The sequence below is a fragment of the Onthophagus taurus genome, chromosome 1 (genome assembly GCF_036711975.1).
Source record: "Onthophagus taurus isolate NC chromosome 1, IU_Otau_3.0, whole genome shotgun sequence".
Taxonomy (NCBI): domain Eukaryota; kingdom Metazoa; phylum Arthropoda; class Insecta; order Coleoptera; family Scarabaeidae; genus Onthophagus; species Onthophagus taurus.
This window is the reverse complement of record NC_091966.1, coordinates 9,776,798-9,802,723: the sequence shown is the minus strand read 5'-3', so window position 1 is coordinate 9,802,723 and position 25,926 is coordinate 9,776,798. Positions and strand designations below refer to the sequence as shown.

The window sequence follows — 25,926 nt, the reverse complement described above, 5'->3', positions numbered from 1 at the left end:
CTGTGGGGCCAACGATATTGCATACATCAGACGTATGTATGCTGCTACTACATTCGGAATAAGGTAATTTCGGAGCTCCGAATAAAATTAAAGAATTATTACTGCTGATAACTTCAACATAAAACAGTTCAATAGGGCGAACTAGAGACGAATTTACAACCTCCAACACCTATAGAAACTCAACATTCTATAAGATGGGATATTAGGAAACCATTCTAGACCTAATCCTAACCAAGGATGGTTAGACAGGCAGAAGAGAAGGCAACGATCACTTTGAATCTTAGAGCATCTTCAATGCCAAGAAAAAGAAATCTTTAAAATCTTATAATAACGTAAGCAGATCCAACAGGGTATCCTTATGCAAAAGGGATTCTTCCATGGTCAAATGTAAACACCAACAAACAGCAGCGACCTTAAATCGGCAGAATTTAAATATTACATGAAATGCTAAGAGGCTACTTAATGTCGCTATGTATAAGACTTAAGAAGAAGAAACGGGATTATATCAACCGAGCCCCTTGGGGCCTTAGGGGCATTATGTTAAACCGCACTGTTTAATCCTGACGCTTTTTCAAACTACCGTGAAGCAACCACAGCCATCCTATCAATCTAATGTAGCAAACGCTGCCAGCATGGACTGTCTCTGTAGATATAAGAGAGCTGAATAATTTAGTGGAAAGCTTTTCTTTTTATCATTCAAACCTATTTTGCTTTCTGAGTGCAGCAGAGAAATTATTCCAGACGCTTCCAGTACATTGAATTATGCATCATTCAGTTCAATTCCAGTACATCATTCGACAGAGTATACGGTTTCCAAAAAGGAAGGTGAATGCTGAAACAAAATGTGGTTGCTTCAGATATCTTTTGCAAATTTTTAGAAAATGTTTTATGGCTAGAACACTCATCAGAATAATCTTATTTCAAAGATCCAAGAATTGAGGAGTCACAAAAGGATCTGTCCTAGGCTCTGGAGAGGCGTTTTATCATTGAGTGCTATCCTTATAAATGCCTGAAAATTGAGTTATGAGAAGGATACTCACCCAGATAACGAATCGGGGTCTCCTTTGCAATAGATATTTTTGAAAATGAAATTTTCAATTGGTAATAGGGATAATATCGGTAATGGATCTGTATATTATTTGGTAGTTACATTGACTAGTAAATTTTCTTTCCAAGAACATAATAAAACCGCTCGTAACATTACGAAAATGCGAATTGAAAGGACATCTCTGACTCTATATTACTTTACAGATGTGAGGTCTGGGCTGATAAACAGACACGAAATAACTGATAGCTTCTACTTTGCATTTTTTAATATGTACTGCTTGTTTGTTTTAATCCAGTTAATGTTCGCCAACACGGTTTATTTACAATCAAAATGCCAAAAGTAACCATAAATACAGAAGAAAGCAACAAGGCTAATATTACAACCTTTTCTTATTATATTTGAGATTTTTTAGCATTTTTTGTTTCATTTTCTTTAGTTTTCCAAACGTTTGAAATTTCTGAAGATTAAAAACTATTTTCCTAAATTTCTTAAACTGTAATATATTAGAAAATGAATTTTGCAGAATAAAAATTACTGATGTAGGCATAATTTTTTCACGTAATAATTTAAGTGGATTATGTAGTTAAGAAATTTTGAAACAAGATTGGGATACTGTATTATACTCATTTTAGTTTTGCTTGATTGGTTGTCTATATTTATTAAGACATTTTCTACTAGAAAAGATAAACTGTCTTCAGAAGGCACTGCGACAGATGACATTTCAAATGATTCAATTTTTGGGTTAGATTTAATGAAGGAGAATGATGAACTATATTCGGTTGAAAGAAGACACTGGTTTATAAATTACGTATCTCTGAATCGATTTCTTCTTAATGGCATTTGGGTGATAAAAGACGCTATTGTTCGTTGGAAAATTAAAAATTATTTCGAGTTTTCCATCCGCCTACTGTCCAATTGTGACAGGATAATGACAATTGATTATGAGGTATCGTGTGGTACCCTCGTGGGCGGATTATATATAGCCGAAGGGCGGCATTGTGCACGTTTTGGTGATACCGATCGCTTGGTACTGGGCGACTCAAAAAAATAAAGGAAACATTTAAACAAAAAAAAATAGAAAAGGAATGGGCAATACGGCATACCTTTTAGTGATTCTTGGATTCGCCCTTTTGGCATCAGGTTAGTACAAAATGTTTTAAAAATTGGTTTTTGAAAAAGAAACTGGTTGGTTTCTACCGCAAAAACGTATAACTTGCTTCTTATTCGGGTTAAAAACGAGTTTTTACAAGTGTATAGTGAGATTAAAAATTTTCAAAAGTGCGTTTTAAATTAACCTGGTGAACTTTCTGGGCGACGATATCCGCAGGAAAATTACTTAGACCGAGCATCCAAAACATTGGGTTGGGTTCAATTTCTCATTATGATCAGAACATATTTTATTTGAGCGGTGAAAACGCCGCCCAGTTAAGTTTTCCTCTTCAACCCAAAAAAACGAAATTTTTAACAATGTAGAACCCAACCCAATTATAAAAAGCCGCTTTCTTTTGAAGGTGCCAGAGTTAATCCGCAGGCGGCTCGAAGCCAAGCGAGAGCACGACAAGTACCTGCAACCCGAGCACGATCAATTTTAAGTCTCTTCGGTGTACCAATGTCTGTTGATGCCAATCATTGGACCTCGAAATTGTTGAGAATTGTCTTCGATTTATTCGTCTACGTTTTCAATTTGATTGATCGGCAGAAACTACTTCCCAAAGTTATTGTATCAGTCGTCATTGCTTTAATCGGCGGAATTGTTCAAGCCGCTATGACCTCTGTTATGATGATTGTTGGAATGCTTATTGGACCAGTGATCAGTGATTTATTCCGACGAATTGTGAGAGTTTAACAATGTTCTTGTACTGTGTTGATGTATTTTAATTATTATTTACTAGCAGTAAGATATTTTTGAATAAATTTTAATTATATAAACTTACTTTCGTTCATTCTATACTGAAAATAGAATCCTATTAAGCAGAATGTTATGAATTAAAAATCTTAAAAATGTGTATCATATATCATATTTTCAGCAATAATTTTAAAGAGGTGTGTATCTGGCAAGACTATTGTTGAATACTTCTACTACAATGAAAGTTACATACCATGCAACCATGGTCGGCTCATTTCGAAGGTCATCGTCGAGTTGAGTTGTCAAAAAGTCTCATTTTATGACGGTGCTTGTTTTTTTTAGTGTCTAGTTAGGAGTCCTTGTCCATTACCTCTAGGACACTCTTACTAAATTGTAAAAATAACTGCGCTTTTTCAGACGAAGAAATTCTTTTACTGGATTATATGATATTGCGTCTCCTCAAGTGCTAAGTAATAATCCATGATCAACTCGGAGGTAATCATCTACAAAATAGATTAGAGTTAGTAACTATGGATAAATTTTACCTGTTTGCAAATCCCTTACTTTCACCCCTGGGGGTTACAATAAGCTAGATTGGAGGCTGGCGAAAAATATTTCCGTACTTGTATCACTTAGTCTGTTACTCCCATGCTTATAGATCCTTAGAATGTGTTTATTCTCCACATCTGTGAGATGTGAGGTTGCAAGGTTTTATGAGGACGAATTTTGCAAATAAACCATTCGTTTTGTACTCTAGTAGAAGTGAGTGTTTCCACGTACTTCTAAAGTGATCTATTTATATCCGCGATAACAGACTATTGCACCTTACTTAACATAATAACAAAAATAATATCTTAAAATTGTTAAAGACTTTTAAAAACAACTTTTAAACCTGTCTTCGTTATCGACCTAGACTTGTCTCCAAGAGCATGATTTCATGCAGCATATGGTTGTCTTTCATGGGCCAAATTGGATCAAAATATCTAAAGATCTTGGATATAGTATGAGCAAATGCAAAGAAGAAGGCTAAGGAGAACTTCTATTTGCAGACTTGGTATGGGACCTATCATACCAGACATCGCCAATCCCATTATTCGTGATAGTTTACTAACAAGAGAACTACTGGACTTTTCACGGGGTATCTATATCTATAATATAATCGATTTGATATTCCCATGTAGAGTATGTGATGCTTTTTGAATAGAGAAAGCCTTGAAATATTCTTAGTTAATTGATGTTTTTCAACGTCGCAGAAAATATTACTTTTACAAATTCCAATGCAATAGTTTATTATACCAGAACTACTATCAAAACGTTTAACGAACAACCTCAAAAACAGTGTTGGTGTTTTTCAGATACACCTTAAGTAGATACTTTGAATTATTACCTTCTTATAATTGTATAATATTGAAGAGTGTTAAGTGATAAGGTGTTTTTTCCCGCTACAGCTTCTGGAGATGAATCGCCTTCAAAAGCCAAAACATTGCAAAGCGACGCCGTTCTCAAGCAAGAAGCCAACCTCTTCACGGATACCCTCAAAACGGTTTTGGAAAAGTCAGGAATTGGTAAAAGGTCAATAGTTGGTGCAGTTGCAAAACAGGGAGCCAATTGGGTTATAAATATAATTAAAAGCGCCATGGGTACCATCAAGAAATACATTCGGGTGGTAGTAATACGTTTGGGAAAATTTCTGATACCTAAAGTTGGACGATATCTAAGCAAAAATCGGCTTAATGGATACGCGGCTTTAAGTCTGTCTATTGTGGGTGTTTTAAGTGTTCTATCTGGGTTAGTTTCTGGTTTGGGTGGATTGATTGTGGTGTCGCTTGGAGTACCTTTCTATCCATTAGCCGAAAAGGCTTTCGCTATTTTGGGGATTAATGTTAGAAATATTGTTATTTGGTTTCAACGTGTTGTGGATGCGTTCACTCTTGTCGGAGGTTTTGAAATGGCTCTACATGTAATTTCCAAAATTGCAATTGAAGCCGCTACAATTATTTTTGGTTAAAAACAAAATGTAACAAAGAAAAGCGAAATATGTACATTAAAAAAGTTTTAATAAAAATAGCTTTTAGAATAATTTAATTACGTCTTTTCTTTTAATTCTTTAAATGTATTTCTTTCTATTTTAAATTACAAACATTTTATTTGTTTCAGCTTTACCTGAGGAATCTGTTAGTGGTAAGTAAAGACGTTAAATCGTTCAGTTTTTTTACAACACATATTTGATTGATGTTTAAGATGAAGATAACATTATTTGGCAACATATGTATCAACGTAAGTAAAAGAATGATATATAAAAAAAATCAATTTAATGGATGTTAAAAATATTATAGATGCTCATAGATTTGACGAACCCCTAGTACGAAGAAAACGCGATTTAAAACACTCTGATCCATCTTTAGAAAGTGTAGATGTCAATCAAAACTTGGATAGAAGACGAAGAGATGTTCCTAAAAGACGAACTAAACGAGAAAATCTAGATTCGGATGGAAACTTAAGTATTCAAAGAAATAAAAGGCAGTCGCAATATATTCGTAAGTGTTTCTAATTAAAATAAGAAAATATTTTTGCAAAGCTGCTGTTCAGCTAACATTTTTTAATGTACTAACAATGGCTTAATGGAAGAGGACGCAAGTAAATTATAAATGAGAGCTGCTTCAAAAAAAAAAACAGTCTGGCATTGAGCAGGCTTCACCAATCCTCTAATTGCAATTTTCAGCCATCTGGCAAGTTATGACTTACATAGAGAAGTAGAACAACATAGAAACAACTGTTAAAGTATTTATGCAAAATTTCGAAGACATTCTGACGAATGGTGACAAACCTACGTCAAAAAATTCCAGATCCAATATGATTAACATCGCGTATAAGCTTTTCATACTGTTATTTTAACTCTATAATTGCCCATAATTTCCTTTTTCGTCTTAAATCAATAATTTGGTATCCATTCTTCGTTGACTTCTGTTGTCTACAGGACGTTATCATCATTTGTTCTCTAGACTTGAATAATGTCCACATCCAGTATACTTTAAACAGCTCATTTTCGAGTCCTCTGAATTATTAATCTCCAGAGTCCGTTCAATGGCGAATCTTATGCATTAACGACACAATTCTAGCTTAATTTAGACAGGTAGTAATTCTGTCTAAATTCTGTTTCACAATAATTTCATTGAGTTTTTATAATACCTTACCTAAATAAGCAATAAGTCCATGTTCATCCGATGCTATCAGAATCTCATCAAGGTAGTTCTGAGAATTGATTTTGCGCCTTTTGTCTTCCCGGTTGAACTCACTTCGAACAAAGACCTGAAAGGCATGACTCTTTCAGGCTCTGGCGTTTGAATGTTTGCTCAATCAAGAATAATTTCTCGTCAGTGAAGTGGATGTGAGAAGCCACATAGTAATGTATTTCTATTAAAGATAAATTATCTTTAACAATATTTTAAGTACTAATACCACAGCTGCCTCGGCTTCTAAGTAATACATTTGTATTAAAGAAAACTTCACTATATTTTAAGTACTAGAACCATTGCCTCCGCAGCATGGGTTTAAATAAGCCGGCCTGCGAAGTGTGAGTCTTGCTGCTTAGTCATTTTTCTAAGACTCATCTTGAAATTCTGGTGGACCTTGTCCCGGATACGCTTGATCATGGTGGGAGTCACGGGAGGTCTTCCATTTCTGGGACGATCCTCTATCTAGCGATCTTCCGATCTTTTTCTGAGTCGCCTATGTTTAGAAGAAAAATTTGCTCTCCTTAGTTTACTACATATTTTCTTTACTTTTGAAACTAATTTAAAAATGATTCTAAACTTGAATATTTTTATTACAGCTTTGCCTAACCAAGGATCAAATTTATATGGATCACCCATGGGAGGAAGTTCATTTATGAGATCACCAAACCAGCTTTACTCTCCACAACATTATCCATACGAAAATGCTTTATCAGGTAATTAAAAATATTTACTATTCCTTAGATTTAATTCATTATATATAAACGTTTTTAAATCGAGCTTTCTAATATGAATTAATTAAAAAAACAAGTCAAAACGCAAGAAGATGAAAAAGTTTTAAAGAAGACATTATGTATTGTTTGTTTAGGAAGAAATTAAAGAGAATTAATCCTTAAAACTTTTTCAACACATCTTTCTTTCGCAGATGTATCTGAAAAACTCCTCGCATTTCCTAAAGTTAAAAGATCTACGGATAATATAAAAAGTAATAAAAATCTTCAAATAAAATTCTCGCCATCCTTAAAAGTCGAGGAGGTTTACGATGAGGAAAAAAAGAGAATTTTAACTGATGTGGATACCATCATTACGAAACTTATGAGTGATAATAAAACGGATTTTAATGAGGATTGGAATGATTTTAAGAAATCTATTACGAAGATTTACAAAGACTACGCGAAAGAAAATGTTAAGGGAGAGGAGGTACAACAAAGATCTTTATTCGACAAGAACGCCGAAGACCTAGCTCTTTTTCAAGTGCCTGGTTTGGATAAACCATTAGATGACGCTCCTCCGCCGATTTTAGAAGAAGAGAGTTTCTTCGAGTTTGAAAGTTAAAGAAAATAAATGATAATAAGCATTTTTCTAGTAGATAAGAATTTAACAATAATAATTTTAATTTTAGAATAAAAGGGAATGTTTTGTGTTTTAATTTTTATTTCTGATGAATCCTCTTCCTGTTTTTTAGTTGACTATTGGGACGCTATTTGTAAATTGGTTGGAAATGAGCAGGATTCTCTGACGTTTGGAGGATACGCAAACATGCAAGAACAACGGATTTTAACGAGGAATCAAAAACAAAAAAAGAATAGGATTTTTAATAAAAGTGTTAATAGAAGATATTTTAAAAACAGAAGATTTTTAACTACAACCAAAATTCCCGTAAACAAGGGAAATGTTAACAAAAACATTCCTTCTACAACAACGAATTCAATAGAAGTACACCGTCCTAAAAGTAATACTCATGGACCGTATGTAATAAAGCAAAATTCTTTGCCGAAGCAGATTTTTTGTACAAAAGAGTTTTATAAACAAAACTTGCCACCGACGACTAGGATTACCAAAAAATTAAAAAATTCTGCAAATGATCATTCATCTACATTAGCAACAATAGATATAGATTTAAGGAATCAAAAAGATTATTACAATAGTATGCAAGGAAGAAAATATTCGAATTTAAGACCAAATGGATACCATAAACAATATCCTTTAAGAAAGTATTCTTCCAAATCGTTTCAAAAAGGAACAAACTTGAATACGAAGAATTCTTTTTCACAAACAAGAAATGGTTTTTTAAAATATCCTCAACAACAGTTTTTACCGAATCTTAAGAGTGGCAACAATAGAAATGAAAACAATGATAATAATTTTCAACTAAAAACGGATAATTTTTCAACAAAAGATGAAGAATTAAAACATTTTTCTAAACCACATCTATTTTCAGACCAAGTTAACAACTTCTCAAAAAGTGACCACCAGAAAAACTTTCCTAATACTTTGGATATTAAGTGGACGGCAAGTGTAACAAATCCTTATCGAAAAGAACAAAACATTGAAGCAGAAGAGTACTCAAAACCGATTCATTACAATCTTACATCAATGCAAAAGAAAATATTTTATTCTCCCACAGAAGAAAAATCAAACAAATATAGTTCTTTGCGCGGTCCAGAAACTACAATAGAATCATCACTTCCCAATGAAGATTCTAATGATGAAGACGCGGATGATTTTAATAATCCATCTTCAAGCAAATTCATAAATTATTTCGCAGCAGATGCGACTTTGCAGGATAGAGAAAGAGCTAAAAGTTTCTCGCCAAATATTTTCTCTAAATACCCCATAACGCCTTCAACTGAATATCAAAAAATTAAATTTCTCCAAACGCGCCCGACAAATGTAAAGGAATTTGAATCGCCGTATCCCTACGGGATGTTTGGACGCTTAGATTATCCAAAAAACAAATTTCAAAAAAATAAAGTGAAAGAACACCATGGATTGTTGAGAAGACAATGGAGAAAATTTACTTCTTGGTTGGATAAAACTTATGCAAAGTTATCTAAAAAGAGTCGAAAGGAATCAAACAAAAAACTTATAAACAATAATATTGTTGCGATCGACAAAAGGAAACGAAAAAAACGATTTACGTATAGCTGAAGTATTCTTAGTCCTTTGTAGATGGATTTTAAGGTGAAACGATAGAAATAAATATTATAAACTTTATGCGATGGTGATTTCTGTGTTGTGAAAAGTAACATAGCTGTAGCACATTGGTAGTCTAACAAATTTGCTAGGGCTATGATATATTTTTTTTAAGTATTAAAATACTTAAAATCTTTTATTAAGTATAACTTATTTAAATTATTATATATATAATAATAATTTGAATAAGTAGCCGTTTTGGCTGTATTTTTGTTGTATAACATATTTGCAAATATCGAAGTTGAAATTTCCGTGGAATATGATCAGTTTTCTCCTGTTTTGTTGACGCCTTCCTTCTTATGGTACTACAGCCAAAATTAAGCCCCGTTCTCCTTTATTTTCTGCATCAAGACCTCCTCAGTCTGCTGCTCCTTATCGTCACAATCTCTCTTTCAGCAGCTCACGTGCATCATCACTTCATCTTTCCAGCGTTTTCGGAGTCTGCCCATCGATCTATTTTCATGCATTCTACCGTTGAGAGTTCTTATTGATAATCTCCCTTCTTCCATCCTAATAACATGTCCTGTCCATTTGTAGTCTGATGAACTGTACGAGGGGGGCATCTCCAATGAGTTGATGCAATTCGTTGTTATTTGACCCTTCTCCAGGTACAGGAATGTTTTTACCCATAAAATGAATTTTGCAATCGCAAATTTTTAAATACTAAGCTACTACATAATTTTAATATCGTCTGCGTAAGCATTAAGTTGCAACACTTTTTTAATTGTTAACAAGATTTTCCACACTATACATAGAACGAGCAACTTTCGAATTAAGCCATGCATGTTTTCAAAAAGTATTTGACGTTTCAGATGCCATGTTAAAACCTATTTCAGAAAAGAGTTCGAAGTGACAGTTGATCATGAAGAAATACTTTTTCTCAAAACATCCATCGCACTAAAGTGTTTTCTCTTGATTCGTTTGTGCAAAACCAAAATAGTGCAAATATGCTAATTTCAATGTTTCTGGCACTTATTCTGCACTTCTGATATGGGTCTTCCTTTTTTGCAAATATAAACTGTCCACAAACGTAACAAAATTGGTCACATTCTAATTTACATGATCTATTAGACATTTTGTGAATCTGAGTAACGTTATCTTGAACATTGATTACCACCCTAATGCTAGAAAGACAAAAGGTTATGAAAATACAAAGCGCATAAACATATATTGGAAACCTCAAAATCGAAACAACAACATCGTTCAAAAATATAAAAGGTATGAAAGCAGACTTTTGCAAATATAGACAAAGTGTAAAAGATGAAATATTTAAGAAAAAACCTCTCCTAGTCCCACTTTTATCATCATAAATATCTTCTGGCAATTATTTCAAGTCATTTTATTATTTTCTAATCTTGTTTCTTGAATAATTAAAGACTAGTTACATTTAGATTTCTTCTATTTTTAGGCTTACCACCAAATCAATTACCAGGATATATACAACAAGAAGATCCTTGTATAATACTGTTAAAAAACATGATGCGACATTGGTTAAATTCGATGTTAATCCATCAAACAAACGGTCAATACGATAAATTCAAAGAATTAAAATCATACTATAACGAAGCCAACGAAATAATTTTAAGAATGGATACGAAAAAATGTTCTGCTTTTATCGATTCTATTCGTCAAACGTCGATTTTTCACGATCAAGATGAACCAGAAATACATTCTTCACCAACAGACTTAACAGTTTCGCCAAACTTACAAACAACAACGCCTTCAACACCTGTTATTAGAAGTGATTTCAATGATCACATTCAAAATGATTTAGTTAATACAAATAATTCGGAACTACTTGAAAAATCGACCAAACTAGAAGATAAATTATTTAAAAACACCAGTAAATCAGCGTCGAGAATGAAAAGAAAAAAAGGACAAGTATTGAAGAAAGTTAAAGAAGTTGATTCTATTAAAAGGAAAGATAGGAAGAGGCGTAGGAAATCAAAGCATATGATGGATACCGATGACATGGTAGAAATAAATAAATTAAAACGTTTTGGAGAATATTACAATCAATATGAAGATGATTATTATGGAGATTATCCGGGTCCAGGCGATTATTATCCGATGTATTCCGATTATATGCCGTTCAATCGACCGCCCCCACCGATGATGGGAGGACCGAGAAGATTTCGACATAGAAGACCTTTTGGTCCATATGGTAGACCACCGGGAGGAAAGCGATTAAGAGGAGAGATGGAAAAAGAACAAGAAGCGGAAAAGGAACAAGAAACAACAACACCTCCACCTCCTTCTACAGCACCCATTAATATTGATGATCTACAAGAAGATATTCCAATTCAGTTTCTTGACGAAGAACATGACTTTGAAGATGTAGGATAAAACCATTGTTTATAGATACTTATGATCATAGAGTAGAAGTCCGAGTAAACTAGCTTCGTTTAAAGTCCCTAAACATATATTTTTGATGTAAACGATTTATGTTAGTGATTCCTATAATGTGATGACGAGGAATGTGGGTGTTATAATATTCTTAACATTGAGTATAGACAATTTCTCTTGACTTCTTCATTCTATCATGCTATCATGAAGCAGATGATTTTCCTCACTATCTAAGTAGTAAATGTCCATGAAAGAGTGTCTGTTGACCAACCATAAGTATCTATAAACAATGTTTAAATGACGTTTTTTGTGGTCTAAGTGTTTGTTTTTGTATTTGTTTTTAAGGTAGAATCCGCACCAACTGGGTTATCGAATAATTTCACAACAAATAAAGTAAATGGTAAAAATGATAATGAAAATGTTGGGAAGTTAGATAATATAATATTATCACCAGAACAAAATAATGAAAAGCTTTTGGTTGCTTCAGATTTGAACAATATTATGTTTACAACCGCTAATGATCATCAAATATTAGATAACACTGTTACTTCTAATACATCTACGATTTTACATGATGAATCTGCTGGTTCGAACGAATCTCAGTTAACAACTTTATCGGATGTATCAACGACAATGCCTCCTCCACCTCCAGACACAAACGAGATAATAAATAATATATTTAAAGATATTCAACAAGATTTAAGAAATAACGCAATGGGAAATGTAAAAAAAAATGATTCAAAACTTCCTTCCGATAACGATTTAGAAGACTCGATTTTAAAAGATATTTTATCTGGAATGGACGAAGATGAACAAGAAAACGTTTTGGAATTATTAGGGAAACCGCAGTCGCTTAAAGTTGCTGTGGATCGAGTTGATTCTTCTGAGATACTGTCTGATGAAAGTGATCCCCATCAAGAAGAAACTTCTATAACTGGGAATTTATTTGAAGCAGAAGAAACACACTTAAAAAATGGAAATGAATTATTTGAAACGAATAATCAATTAGATGGTGAAAGGAAGAACCTTCAATCACTTTTTAATGAGACTCAAGTCATTAAAGACAATAATCAAATAGAAAGTGAATTTGGAAATGCAGCTAACAATGAAACACAAAAAGTTATTGAACTTATGAATGTATCAGGACATGAATTGATGAAGCCAGAATTTTTATTAAGTAAATCACAAGAAACTATTATGGAGCATAATCAAGAACAAAATGAAATCAAAAAACCAGAAATTAATCTAGGAAATGAATTGGGATATGATGGCGAAAATGAAACTCGAAATGCTTTTGTTGATATCAATCCATCAGCATATGAAATACAACAATCAGAAAATACGACACAAGAAATGGTTGGGGAAATCAATGAGGACAAAAATGAGGTCAAACAAATGGAAGTTACAAACCTATCCGCACATGAATTAATACAACTAGAAACTTTACAAAATAATTTAGAAATAATGACTGAAGGATATCAAGATAAATCTGAAACGGACAAAACTGAGAATAAATTCGATAAAATGGAAAGTAGCAATGAAACTCAAAGTGTTATTGAAGTTGTGAATACAACAGGACATGAAATGAAACCATCCGAATTTGTACTAAGCAAACCAGAAACAACTATGCAAATGGAAGGTAACAATGAAACTCAAAATGTTATTGAAGTTGTGAATACAGCAGGACATGAAATGAAACTATCCGAATTTGTACTAAGCAAACCAGAAGCAACTATGCAAATGGAAGGTAACAATGAAACTCGAAGTGTTATTGAAGTTGTGAATACAGCAGAACATGAAATGAAACCATCCGAATTTGTACTAAGCAAACCAGAAGCAACTATGCAAATGGAAGGTAACAATGAAAGTCGAAGTATTATTGAAGTTGTGAATACAGCAGAATATGAAATGAAACCATCCGAATTTGTACTAAACATCCCAGAAGCAACTATGCAAGGAAAAAATGAAATTGAAAAAGCTGAAATGAACTTTGAAAATGGATTGGGAGAAATGAGAGGTAAAAATGAAACTCAAGAAGTCATTGAAGTTGTGAATGTATCAGAACATGAAATAAAACCATCAGAAGTTTTGGTAAGTAATCCAACAGGAGCTATTCAAGAAATAACTGAAATTGAAACAGCACAAATGAATTTTGAGAATGAAACGCAAAAAGTTATTGAACTTGTAAATGTATCTGAGCATGAATTAATACAACCTAAGGTTTTGCCGAATCAAGGAGAGAATATTATTGAAGGATATCAAGGAAACACTGAAATCAAAGAATCATCATCAAGTGAGGAACATCAAATAATACCGGAAGTTTTAGTAAATAATCCGCAAAATATTATTGAACAAAGTAGTCAAGAAAAAAATGAAATTGAAAACGCTGCAAATGTAATCAATACTTTAGGAAACTTAGGAGTTAACGAACTTATAAATGTATCAGGACATGAAGTAAAACAATCCGAAATTATAGAGAGCAAAACAGTTAATAATGTTGAAGTAACCAATCAGGAACAACATCAAATTACAGAAACAATAAATAATTTAGAAAATGGGTTGGAAGAAGTTGGAGTTAATAATACCGCTCAAGGGGTATTTCAAGTTATTGACGTGCCAGAACATGAAATAAAACAATCAGAAACTTATATAAATCAACCGGTGAATCCTTTCGAAGGAATCATTCAAGAAAAGAATGAAATTGAAAAAGCTGAAATAAATGTAGAAAATGAATTGAAAAAAATAAGCAATGAAAATAAAACTGAAGAAGTTATTGAAGTTGTGACTGAATTAATACAACCAGAAATTATACAAACTAAATCAGGAAATATAATAGAAAGATATCAAGGAAAAATTATGGGAGAAGTTGGGAATCTTGGGGAATATGAAATAAAAGAATCAGAAAATACTGACATCAAAAAAGAAGAAATCAATTTAAAAGATCCATCCAATTTGGGAGAAGTAAAATTTATTCGAAATGAAACACAAGAACTTACTGAAATCGAAAATAATCAACTAAAACAAGAACTAATTCAATCAAAACAAGAAATAATTCAACCAAAACAAGAAATAAATCAACCACTACAAATGGAATTAAAGTCGATTGAAATACTTACTCAAACAGAACATGAATTAAGAAAACCAGAAACTATTACTAATAATATTGAATATCTTAATCAACCAAAACAAGAAATAATACCGCCAATGAAATCAAATACATATGAAATAATCACTCAGCAACAACACTTGTTGAAGAAACCAGAATCAAATTTTAATGAAAATGAAAAAATTCATCCAACAAAACAAAATACAATACAAGTACAAGTAAAACAATCCAAAACAAATCCAATTGAAATGACTACTCAATCACAACATTGGTTTAGAAAACCAGAATATAATCAAAAAATGCGCAACATAATGGAAATAGTCAATAAGTCAAATCATAAAATAATGAGATATGAATCTCTAACAAATGAAATTGAAAAAATGATCGAAAACAATCCAAATTTAAACAGATTGGATGATTATGAACCGGCTAAAAAAGTTAGTGAATCTGATTTTAAAATGATTCAATATGATTTAGAAAATGGGCATTTAAAGAAACAAAACGACAATTCTAAAAGTAATAAAATCGGATCTGACTTTAATTCAAACGCATTAGAAACAAAAAAAGATGCTCAAGTTGTTAAACACCGTCCGCGAATTGTAAATTATTTGCCAATATATTCGTATGGAACTCCAGATAAAAGTTCCGTATTACACGTTAAATACATTAATGAACCGAATCATCAGCAAAATATACCAGACATGAAGACTCCGTTGTATAAGTACCCTGCCAAAAGTGATCGACGATTAAATTTATGGAATATGGTACTTTTTAATCCTTATGATGCAGACTTTATTTTAATTGAGGACTCGTTTCCAAACACAATAATTAATTATCCATTTTATTTACCAAATATAGCGCCAAAACCGTTAAATTATTATTAAAAAAGTGAAGGTAAGAAATATTTGCTATTATTTTGTTCATATTCATCAACATTATCCGTTTTCATTTTGCACATTTTATAATGTATCTTTTAAAATATATCACCATATACATCGTAATTTGTATTGCATCAATTCGCATTATAATTATTAATAATAATTGTATTTCTGAAATCTGAAGCATTAAGTTTCGTAGCATTCTATCCTGAAATACTTGACTATTTTTGATGTTCGAGTCACTAGCATAGCCCCAGCGTTGAATGCTATAGTGCCATATTGGTTTTAAAGCAGTAGTTTGTTAGAAATTGAAAGTTTGAAGTTTTTTTTTGGAGTATTGCGTTTCTGATTGTTTATAATTTCTCAGTGGATAACTTCTGATCTTTCTCCACTGCAAGTGATGGTGTGTCACTAGTGTACAGGGTAGGACCCAATACATTGCTTTCAGGCGATGATTTTAAAATATCTACGTATTGTATTTGCATTTTGTTTACTTTATATATCAAGCTTTCATGCTAAACTTTGTGCCACAAGCGTTTGACAAAGTTTTCCATACTAAGCTAACCATACTGCCAAGTAGACTTTGCTGTTGAATAGTGACGGTTATTCACTTGGTCCAAATTAATCCAAATTGATAATTTGCGATTAGATTATTAGTTTCTGTTACTGACCCCAGTCTTTTGAGCGGTAGTTGAGCAATAGTTTTAGAACTATTGGTAGTAGTGTTTTCCTGTTTTGCAACATATTAACCGCTGCAACTTTTCAGCATGCCTGTATGTGTTTTTATAATTAAATGGCTGCGCTGAAGAGATAGATCAACACAACTACCTCATTTCTATTCAGGTGCTTTATGTTTTCTCCTGTCATGGTCTTGATTTCTCACATCGAATCATGGACCTTCTTTGAATTCAAGTCTCATCTCATCCGCTACTACTTTAGAAATAAGTGATGTGATATTTTCCATTCTTTGGTTTACAATATTGGTCATTTCTTGTTTTGCCCTGGGTTGATTGTAATGATCTCAGCCAAATGTACAGCAAACAGGTTTACATTTGCTTATTGTCTCTGTCCCATTCCCCATTGTTGTTTCTAATAGGAGGAACAGAGTGATAATCGGTCTCTTCATTTGCTAACAGCTCTTCTAGATAGCGCATAGTTTCTTTAAGCTATTGAATTTCTCTTCCAAGTTTATGGATCTTGTTGATATAGTTTTATCTGAAAGATCCCTTCACTGCTGCCATATTCTTCTAACGCTTCGTTTTTCTTTGACAAATTCTCTAATTCCAAATGGACAATTCACACCTTTGGTTACATCCTTCAGTGTTGTTGTACGCCGCTTTTTTGTTGTTTAATCGTTCCAATTTTATTCTGAAGATCAACCTGAAGACTTCTCCACTTAATAGTTCTGTTAGTAAGAGTAGCTCTGGTTGCTCTTTTTAAGTCCATGTCTGGTGATGAAGAAGTGTAATTGGTCAGCTATCCTATCGATTGCTACTTACAGTTGCTTTCTTAGATTTCTTTCCTTAATGTTCTTCCTGGCGGGCCAATGTTTATCGTTGAAGTCACCACCAGCTATAAACATTTCTCCTAAATGTGTCAGGAAAATTATGCTACTTTTGTTTTGATGACTTAATTCGGATTACTATTACTTAAATGTCCTGTCTTTGCACAAGGCATTCTTGGAAGTGGTTGAATGATTTTTGAAACTTGTATTTTCATTAGATTCAAAAACTTATCCCCTTTCTAACAATCAACTCTATTGAGTCATCGTGTTATATTAATAATAATAAACATACCTGTTGTACTGAAAAAGGTCTGATACCTTACAAGGGTGGTTTGGGATTCGAAATTTCTCCTAAAGCTCCTATTTGAGGTCAAAACTCGCCGTAATCTAAATTTTGATTGCATACTAAACTATGAGTATTTTCATCCATGATCAATTTCAATACCTAGGATATTTATGATCTTCAATAGCCAAAACAAATGTATATGTGATGTGGGTATTACTAATAACATCATTGACACGTTCACTAAGTAATAAATGGACAAAAGGAAAGTTAAACAGGAAAATATAGTTAAATAGACAATTTTGATGTACTGAAGGAAAAGTTAAAATCATTTCCATTGCATTTTGTTTATTTTCTTCATACCAATACTGAGGTCCACGTCATTTTTTCATCACAAATTTTAGTTAAACTTTCATTTTTAATTATCAATTTATTAACATTTTCATCAATAACCCTTTTTTCTTCAACAGCAATGTTGTCTGGATTTCTTCTATTAGGAAGTGAAGGATCTTCTTGCACTAATGAATCAACTAAAATGTCTTCACAAACGAACGAAAGTTGTAATGAAGGTACTGGAGTATCTAATAACTAATGTAAAAAAATTGTTAATATAGTGTTACGTGTAATTTAATAACTAGACAATTAAGCTAACATGTTGTTGTATTAAGTTAAAAAAAAAACTACCTATTTAAAAACGAAAAATAATCACCTGTTGTAATTTTTTTCCTCTCAAGTCTTTCGAGTAAGCATGAATTTGACCCTGGTCTTTTAAAAATACGTTTCTTATTTCGGGAAGAATATTTTTAAAGAAAGAGTGGTCCTCTTTTATTTGTAAATTATTTACTGTTAAATCTTCATCTGATGATTCTATAGCAAATAATTCCTAAAAAACTCTTTTATTTATTTCTCGCTATAATCTAAGAGTTAACCTGATTAGTGGTGTAACTTACAAAATTTGATGTCAAAATAAAAATAGATAACCGATGATCCCAACGATTGATATCAGAAGTAACTGAACTTTTCGGCACAAAAGTCGCCGCTGCAACATCAGAAACATTTTTAAGTTTCTCCATAAAATATACTGGATCTGGTGAGTTCAAGTCGAAAACGAATAATTTATTATCTGGTGTAAAGACGGCTTTATATGAACAGTTAATGTCAGATATAACACCATGAACGTCGATTTTAACACTCCAAACCATGGATAAAGTGAGCAAGTTCCAAACACAAACGAAATTTTTCGACGCCGTCAATAAAAGATGACATTGTCGGTGATCTGCACCAAAAGATACATGGCAAAGATCATTTTGGTGAATTGGATGACGTAGAGAACATTTTAATTCACAACTCTCTGGTAACCAAGTTGTTACAATCGATTCGAAACCGATCGCAAGTAAAGAACCATCTGAAGAAAATGATGAAACGTTGGGCGTTAAATTTCTGTAAGACATTTCGCCCGCACATTCCCAAATCAATCCTTCACCTAAATTAAAAGAAAAAAGTAATTACATAAACTCAATGAAATGTGTTTAACGTACGATAAACAGTTTTAATTGGTATAACTTCCCAAAGTTTAAATTTTAAGTCTTCACCAATAGTTACACAGTAAAGTTCTTTTTCATCATTGGAGGGTTGAAATGCAACATTTTTAACGCAGCCTTCATGTGGGAATTCGATTGAAGTATTTAAAATAAAACTGTAAAAAATGGTTAATAAATGGTGTTTTTTGAATGAATCATTATTTCTTACTTTTGTTGAGTTTCATCAAAAAACCAAAATTTTAACCGCGATTCAAACACAACAGGATCCTTTCTTTCTTCCACAGTAGCCATCCAACGTCCGGTTTTATCAAGAACGACATTCGTAATAACTAAATTAACAATCAATGTATCTCGTTCGTTTGTATATTTATTTTTACCACTTACATCCATCTGAAATTCAAAATAAGGTATAATAAGGTAATATTATATAAATTTAAAGCTTAGAATTTCGCTTACACTATGTATCAACTCTAAATTTTTTGGTGAAAAAAATTGAACATGTCCCGAAATTCCATTAAAAATTAAACTTCTACTTCGAGGATCAAAAACCAAATCAGAAGCGAGTTCATCTGATATGACCAAATGTTGAATTGTATTTTTAATTTTTAATTGAGGAGTTACAATGTGTATTGCATTATCGCTTGTTGATACTGCAATAAATTGATTGTTCAAAGCGATAGAAATGTGTTCAATAAACCCAGGTAATCTTGGTAGAAAACTTTGATGATTACTATTAACAATCCATTTAACTAAAACACATTCGGACGCTCCTGAGTAAAATTGCGTCCCTGAACTTGAAAAACACGCAGTTTTAGCAGGTAAAGTGTGCCAATGATAATTTGATTGTGTTGGATTCTTTTCTAAAAGATTTTGCCATAGTACAACACGTCCTGTATTATCACCAGTTAAAACAACATTTTCTGTTGGATGGCAAAGAACAAACGTAAATGTTCTGTCTTTTATAAAGTGTCTAAAACAAAAAGAAATTAAATTTTTATATTAACTTTATATCAATTTTAAATGTACCTTCGTAATACATTTATATTAATTTGATAATAAAATAATTTTGAATCTTGTACGGCGGCAATAAACGAACCATCATTTGCTACATCAATATGTACCTTTTTTTTAATTTTTAAGTTAAACTTAATTATTTTTGACTCATTTGTGTCTAAATTAGTCAACTTAAAGTTGTATTTTTTGGTTGATTCATTTTCAAAGCAAATAAAAGCATTAATTATTTCGTTATTGTCGTCATCAAATGTAGTTAAAGTTTTAAAATAGACAACTTTTTTTACGTTTGTTTTCTACGAAATAAAAAAAAATTAATTTAATAAACACAACAACACCACGAAAGTCTTCGTAGAGGCCAGAAATTCGTATTTATGGACAAAATAAACGTTTATTTATAATTGTTAAGAAACATTTCATATATTTTCAAGGATTAATAAACGCATCACCTAAAATGATGACCAGTTTCAAACTGCAATAACTTTTGAACGTATTGCTCGATTTGAAAAAGTTTTTTTTTATTTGAAGGGTCTACCCTTTGCCAATATTTCCTCCCCATTTTAGCACTCTTCCATTTAAGCAATGGTGAATAACCCTAATGCGTGTTTTCTTCCTACACTTTGAAGGTTTTAGATAAACATCCAAACGACGCGGAAAATTTAAAAGGCTGTAGCAACCAGGTTTTCCAATTTTGGAAAAGTGCTTAATAAAATGGACAGAGCAGTGTAACTGGCAACAATTTAAAAGAAAAGGCCTTAGATTTTGCAAAAAAAAAATAAATCTTCAAGGTTTTGTTGCCCGTACCTAATGGTTGGATAGAAGGTTATAAAAAGACTAATGATTTAACGTTAAAAAAAATCTGTGGTGAGAGCAAATCTGTTGATAACACGGCTTGTAATGCTTGGATTAATGATTTACCCGAAATTCTAAAGGAATATGAACCGAATAACATTTTTAATGCCGACGAGATTGGATCATTTTTTAAATGTCTTCCTGACAAAACTATTTGTTTCAAAAACTACGATTGTCATGATGGAAAATACAACAAAGAAAGAGCAACATTATTACTATTGCGCCAATATGGATGTGGCAGAAAAAATACCATTATTTTTGATTGGAATACTAAAGAATCTTGTTTTTAAAATATGGATTTAGACAATAAAATGAGTCATCAAAAAAGAAAAATTATTGTTTTTATTGATAACTGCTCAGCTCACAAGGACATTCCTAAATTAAACACCATCAAAGTTTCGTTTCTTCCTGGTAACACAACCAGTGCTTAAATTACAACTACTGGATCAAGGTTTTATCCAAAATTTTAAAGGATTTTATCAACAAATTGTTGTGAAACACATACTCAAATGTATGGAAGAAGAAATTCCATGGGAAATAAATTCATTGCAAGCTATACTTCTTTATTGCAAGGAAGGTTTGGTTTAAAGTAACTGAGAAAAGTTGATAATTGTTTCAAAAAAACCGGTTAGATGAAGAAATGAATGTTGATGAATTTCATGAAGATCAAGAACAACCAGCGACAGAATGCGAACATGGACTGTTACTGAAAGAAGCGAAGATCAGATCACTGCAGGATTTCATAAACATGGACAGTGGTTTAAGTATTTGCAGATATCAAAATGATGGCGACATTTTGGAACTTTATCTTAATGAAAAGTTGGATCAAGAAGACCACAGCAGAAGAACGAAAAGCTATGAATGTTTTACAATCTTTTTTTGAAGGCTGAGAAGACAAATGATCATGTTTTTAATTTATTAAATGATTTGGAGAAAAACAGAATAGCATATAATCGATTATATTTTCTAATTAATAAAATGTTTCATTGTAGCCATTATTTCTTTCCATTTTATTCATCAAATATCATAAAATACTGTTTATTGTTTTGTACTTTTTATTAAAATGGATGTTATTGTTTTTTAATTCTACTGGTTTCAGTCTTCTACAAATCCACCTTCAGGACCTTTGAATTACCTATTGTAAATGAAACATATTGTATTTTATAATAGGTAATTCAAAGGTCCTGAAGATAGTTTTGTAGAAGACCGAAACCGGTAGAATTAAAAAACAATAACATCCATTTTAATAAAAAGTACAAAACAATAATAATAACAATATAATAACAGTATTTTATTATAGTTAATAAAATGTTTGTTTTAGTTTAAATAAAATTGTTTTATTGCTTTCTGATTCCATAAAAAAAACCTATGTATGTGGGAATAAGATTTTTAAAACTGGGATTTTGGATTACTGGGACACCTCTATAAGTGGGATTTTAAAGTTGTTCCCCAAAGATCCTACTTATCCAGGTTCGACTGTAATAGCTTATTTTGTAGAATTTCTTCACCTGTAAGAAGACTTTTATGACTAAGTGCAAGTAATTTTCCATACTATTTCTCTTAGCTTCAATCCAGTCGTCGTTTTCCACAGGATGATAGATCCATTTTTAGTGCATGCAATAACATGTTCCTCATCGTTTAATACATTTACATTAAAACCAATTATTTCACTTTTTGTCCGTGGAAATTCAAGGATTTTATTCCCCGTTTCTACATTATAACTAATTATATTATAAGGTTTTGCAACATACAAAGTGCTAAAAATGTAAAGTGTGATTTTTTAAGAAAAAAAATCTTCTATTAATCTTTACCTTCCATCCTTTGAGAAAATTGGTGCTAATGAAATTAAATTACCACCTCCTTTGTAAACAATTTCAATTTTATTTCTTTCTTTAATCATTTTAAATTCGTTATAAACTCCGTTTTAACCTCTAAAACAAACACGCACATGAAAATGTTAGGTTAAAAAAATATCAACAAATCAATGTTGACAACAAATAAAGAAAATCCCTAAAAAATTTTTTAATGGCGGTAATTTTAAATATTAAGTGGAGGATAAATTGTTTATTTTAAGAGTTATGTACGCCAAGGTTGCTAAAATAGGTCACTAGCTTTTCCCCATTCAATTTTAAAGCAGAAAAAAATTTTTACTACGCACCATAGGGCAATCAAACAAGAATGAATGCATTTCGTGTGGTGCAGCGGTGTAACAGCGAGTCTTCTTCAAAAAGTAGGTCAACGAATATCCGTGCGATTATTATTTCGTGCGACAATCATATAAATGCAAATAATGCCCTCTGCAACGTTCAGTTTACGATACGAAACCTTAAGAAGAACATATAAATTAAAATGAAGTGGTTCTGCCTTTTCACTTTTGTATTTTTGATGATCAAATACATTTTTTGTTTACCAATTGGCCAACCTGAAGAGGTAAGTGAAAATTTACAAGTTTACAATTTTATTTTTTGAATAACAAAAAAAAATGTTAAAAATAGAAGTTTGTAAAAGGAAATTTAAAGATTAAATGTTCAATTCTAAAAATAAATGATGGAAACGTTTCTTGTTTTTTTATGTTAAGCAATCACATTATTTATATAACCCCTTCATCCGGGATTCAATTGAGCAAAGATCAAGTGGATGCACTTTTAATCTATTTATTACATTTTATTGTTTTAATATAGTATTTAAAAGCCAAATACCATTGTTAAGCTGCTTTTAAACGCAACTTAAATTTTCACTTTCAGGGATTGTTCCTTATCTTTTATTTTTTTCTTTGAACTTGTTTATATCTTCAAAAACAATTTGTTTTGACATAAGTAATCTGCAAAATTCTAGAAAATGTTGATTAAACTTAACCAGAAAGAACGTAAACAGGAATTACTAAGAATAAGTTCATTTGTGTTCATTCTATGAAAATTGAAATGAAAACAAAACGATCATTTATTTTATAATTATTAGTTTCATTTATGCCAAGTAAATAATGCTCGTCTAGATACTTAGCAGTCTACTAGACCCATACAATATCCATGTGCCTAGATCCATTTATTTAGAAACTTGTGATGAGTTTATTCTTCAACGATCTTCGCATTTTTTTAATCAAAATAAATAGCAACTTCTTCTTTCCTTTTGCTTTCTACTTTATTGGATACTTCCTCTCGTGCCGGAATCACTTGCAGAGTAATCAACTCCGATGGAAGTACAATGACTAATCCCTCCAACTCCTTCGAAAATGATGTGCATAAAATATAAAAAAGATTTTTACTTGTATCTCAGTTAAGGTATAATGCGAAATTATACGTTACATATTAATTATGCCTTTTTCATTGATGATCTATGAAAGATTACAGTTTACAGCTAACATAAGACGATCTATGCGGCTTTAACATGATTAATGTGTAACTCAATATTAACGAGATTAAAGACGAATTATTAAATATCATTAACATTAAATAGTATAACAATAAATTCTCCTAATCATTTATTTATTTGAAGAGAAAGGATATTACGTCTTGTGGCGTGTAACTATCTGATTTATTAACGATCCATTTCGAATCTCTAGATCGATCTGGTATAGAAAACATGCATACTCTAGATGGTTCATTCATTATCTTCTCCTTTAAAGGCATAAAATGCAAGGTTTTATGTATTCCTGAGTAAGACATCATGGAAAGAAACCTCAAAACTTTTTCAGAAATCGTTTATACTAATGGGTCACATCTTCTTCTTCCTTTGGCTCTACAACCGTTGGTGGATTTTGGCCTCTTCAACAATTCTACGTCATTCCCGTCTACTAATAACCACTATCCACCAGTTCCTCACTCCCATCGCCCTCAAGTCATCCTTCACGTCGTCCAACCATCTTTAACGAGGTCTTCCTCTTGGTATTTCCTCTGTTGGTTGTTGGCACTTTCGTAAGTATTGGATTAAGAAATATTCATGTTTGTTATATTATATAAAGGATAAAACCTTTTCTTATGGTCTTCAGATCCCATAGGTTGGTTACTTACCGTATCTGTTCTTCTGTAACTTCTTCTTTTTGTTGACCCATTGGATGTCCTTGGACGTATAACGATTCTTCTGGAATATAACCTTTAGAAGTCGTTCTTCATTCTTTAAAGTTTCTCCTACGTATAATCTCCTGGCTCTTTTGAAAAGTAGTATTGGATTAAGAAATATTCGCGTTTGTTGCTTTATATAAAGGATAAAAGCTTTTCTTATAGTCTTTCAGATCCCATAGATTGGCTACTTACGTATCTGTTCTTCTGTAGCTTCTTCTTCTTGTTGGCACATTCGATGTCATTGGACGCATAACGATTCTTCTGGAATACAACCTTCAGAAGTTGTTCTTCATTCTTTAAATTTTCTCCTTCGCATAATCTCCCGGTTCTCTTGTGGGTAGGGATGTGATAAAGCTTGTACGTAACTATTTGTGCGCGTTTTCTTCCAGTACACTCCAAGTTTGAGTTGTCCATTATTGGTCCTGATTACTGATATATCGAGAAATGGTAACTGGTTATTCTTCCTCCATAGTGAAGTTTATGAGTGGATCTGCCTGTTTAAATAGTTTAAGAAATGTTCAAATCTTTGTTTGCCGTCTTTCCACATTACAAAATTAACATCTATCAAATAGTAGTCATAATTTTGTTTACCAAGGACTGGTCTTTAAAACAGGCTCTTCAACAATTCCATTTAGAAGTTGGTGACGACTGGTGATAACGGTGATCCCACGGCTCCTCCCTCATAAAACTCTCCATTCCAGCATTAGTAAGACGATGACAGGCAAAGCCCTGCAGGTTCTAGGACGTATCTCGGTAATTAGCTTACAATTAGTTACTAGAGTAGTATCTATTGCTAATTTTCCAACGATTTTGTGATTTTTGAAGTTGTTTCTGAAAGATGTAACATGGCATTTAAAACATTATACAGTGATTGCATTCAATTTATATAAAGTTCAGTGATAAACGCAAAAGTGCGATAAATGTAATTTGAACCAAAAATGCATCATGCAGTTCATTTGCATTTTATTTGTTTATGTCGCAGGAACTTTCAAGATAGGTTTAAAACTCTCTAACTCGATTAATGTCAATTGTCAACTTTATTTTTAATTCATTTTAATTTTCTATTTAATTCAAGGTTATAAATAGTAGATTTCTGATTCTAAGGATCTCATCTAAGAATAATAAGAGGCACTCTGTAGTTTTGTTAACAAAATGTTGACCTAACAGATTTGTAATTGATCTTAGATAAACTCTAACCGACCATTAATAATTATTATATATATTTTCTGTTTTAGACAATGGAG

At 32.0% G+C, this 25,926-nt stretch overlaps 2 protein-coding genes and 1 long non-coding RNA gene across 5 annotated transcripts; 1 reads left to right on the top strand and 2 right to left on the bottom strand.

Annotated features, from left to right (window-relative positions):
- The first annotated feature begins 1,733 nt into the window (after positions 1–1,733).
- Positions 1,734–18,955, top strand: LOC111417402 (uncharacterized protein MAL8P1.12-like). Its single transcript, XM_071196607.1, has 8 exons — positions 1,734–2,188; positions 5,052–5,075; positions 5,136–5,171; positions 5,231–5,431; positions 6,727–6,843; positions 10,512–11,440; positions 11,795–15,449; positions 17,691–18,955. The coding sequence occupies exons 1-7, from the start codon at positions 2,134–2,136 to the stop codon at positions 15,437–15,439; spliced, it is 5,007 nt and encodes a 1,668-aa protein (XP_071052708.1). The 5' UTR covers positions 1,734–2,133; the 3' UTR covers positions 15,440–15,449; positions 17,691–18,955.
- Positions 17,552–22,600, bottom strand: LOC111417361 (WD repeat-containing protein l(2)05287). The gene is made up of 9 exons (XM_023049612.2): positions 22,436–22,600; positions 22,177–22,381; positions 19,788–20,068; positions 19,218–19,731; positions 18,970–19,151; positions 18,759–18,916; positions 18,171–18,703; positions 17,930–18,103; positions 17,552–17,808 (listed from the first exon to the last, which is right to left on the bottom strand). The coding sequence occupies exons 1-9, from the start codon at positions 22,522–22,524 to the stop codon at positions 17,578–17,580; spliced, it is 2,367 nt and encodes a 788-aa protein (XP_022905380.2). The 5' UTR covers positions 22,525–22,600; the 3' UTR covers positions 17,552–17,577.
- Positions 22,601–23,505: 905 nt separating this feature from the next.
- LOC139430031 (uncharacterized) lies at positions 23,506–25,861 on the bottom strand. Of its 3 annotated transcripts, XR_011640601.1 has the most exons (4): positions 25,274–25,855; positions 24,875–25,176; positions 24,632–24,812; positions 23,506–24,530 (listed from the first exon to the last, which is right to left on the bottom strand). It is a non-coding gene; the product is annotated as an uncharacterized lncRNA (long non-coding RNA). The 3 variants fall into 3 exon arrangements; XR_011640600.1 differs by having other exon boundaries at positions 24,875–25,861; XR_011640602.1 differs by having other exon boundaries at positions 24,632–24,768; positions 24,875–25,861.
- Positions 25,862–25,926: the final 65 nt, after the last annotated feature.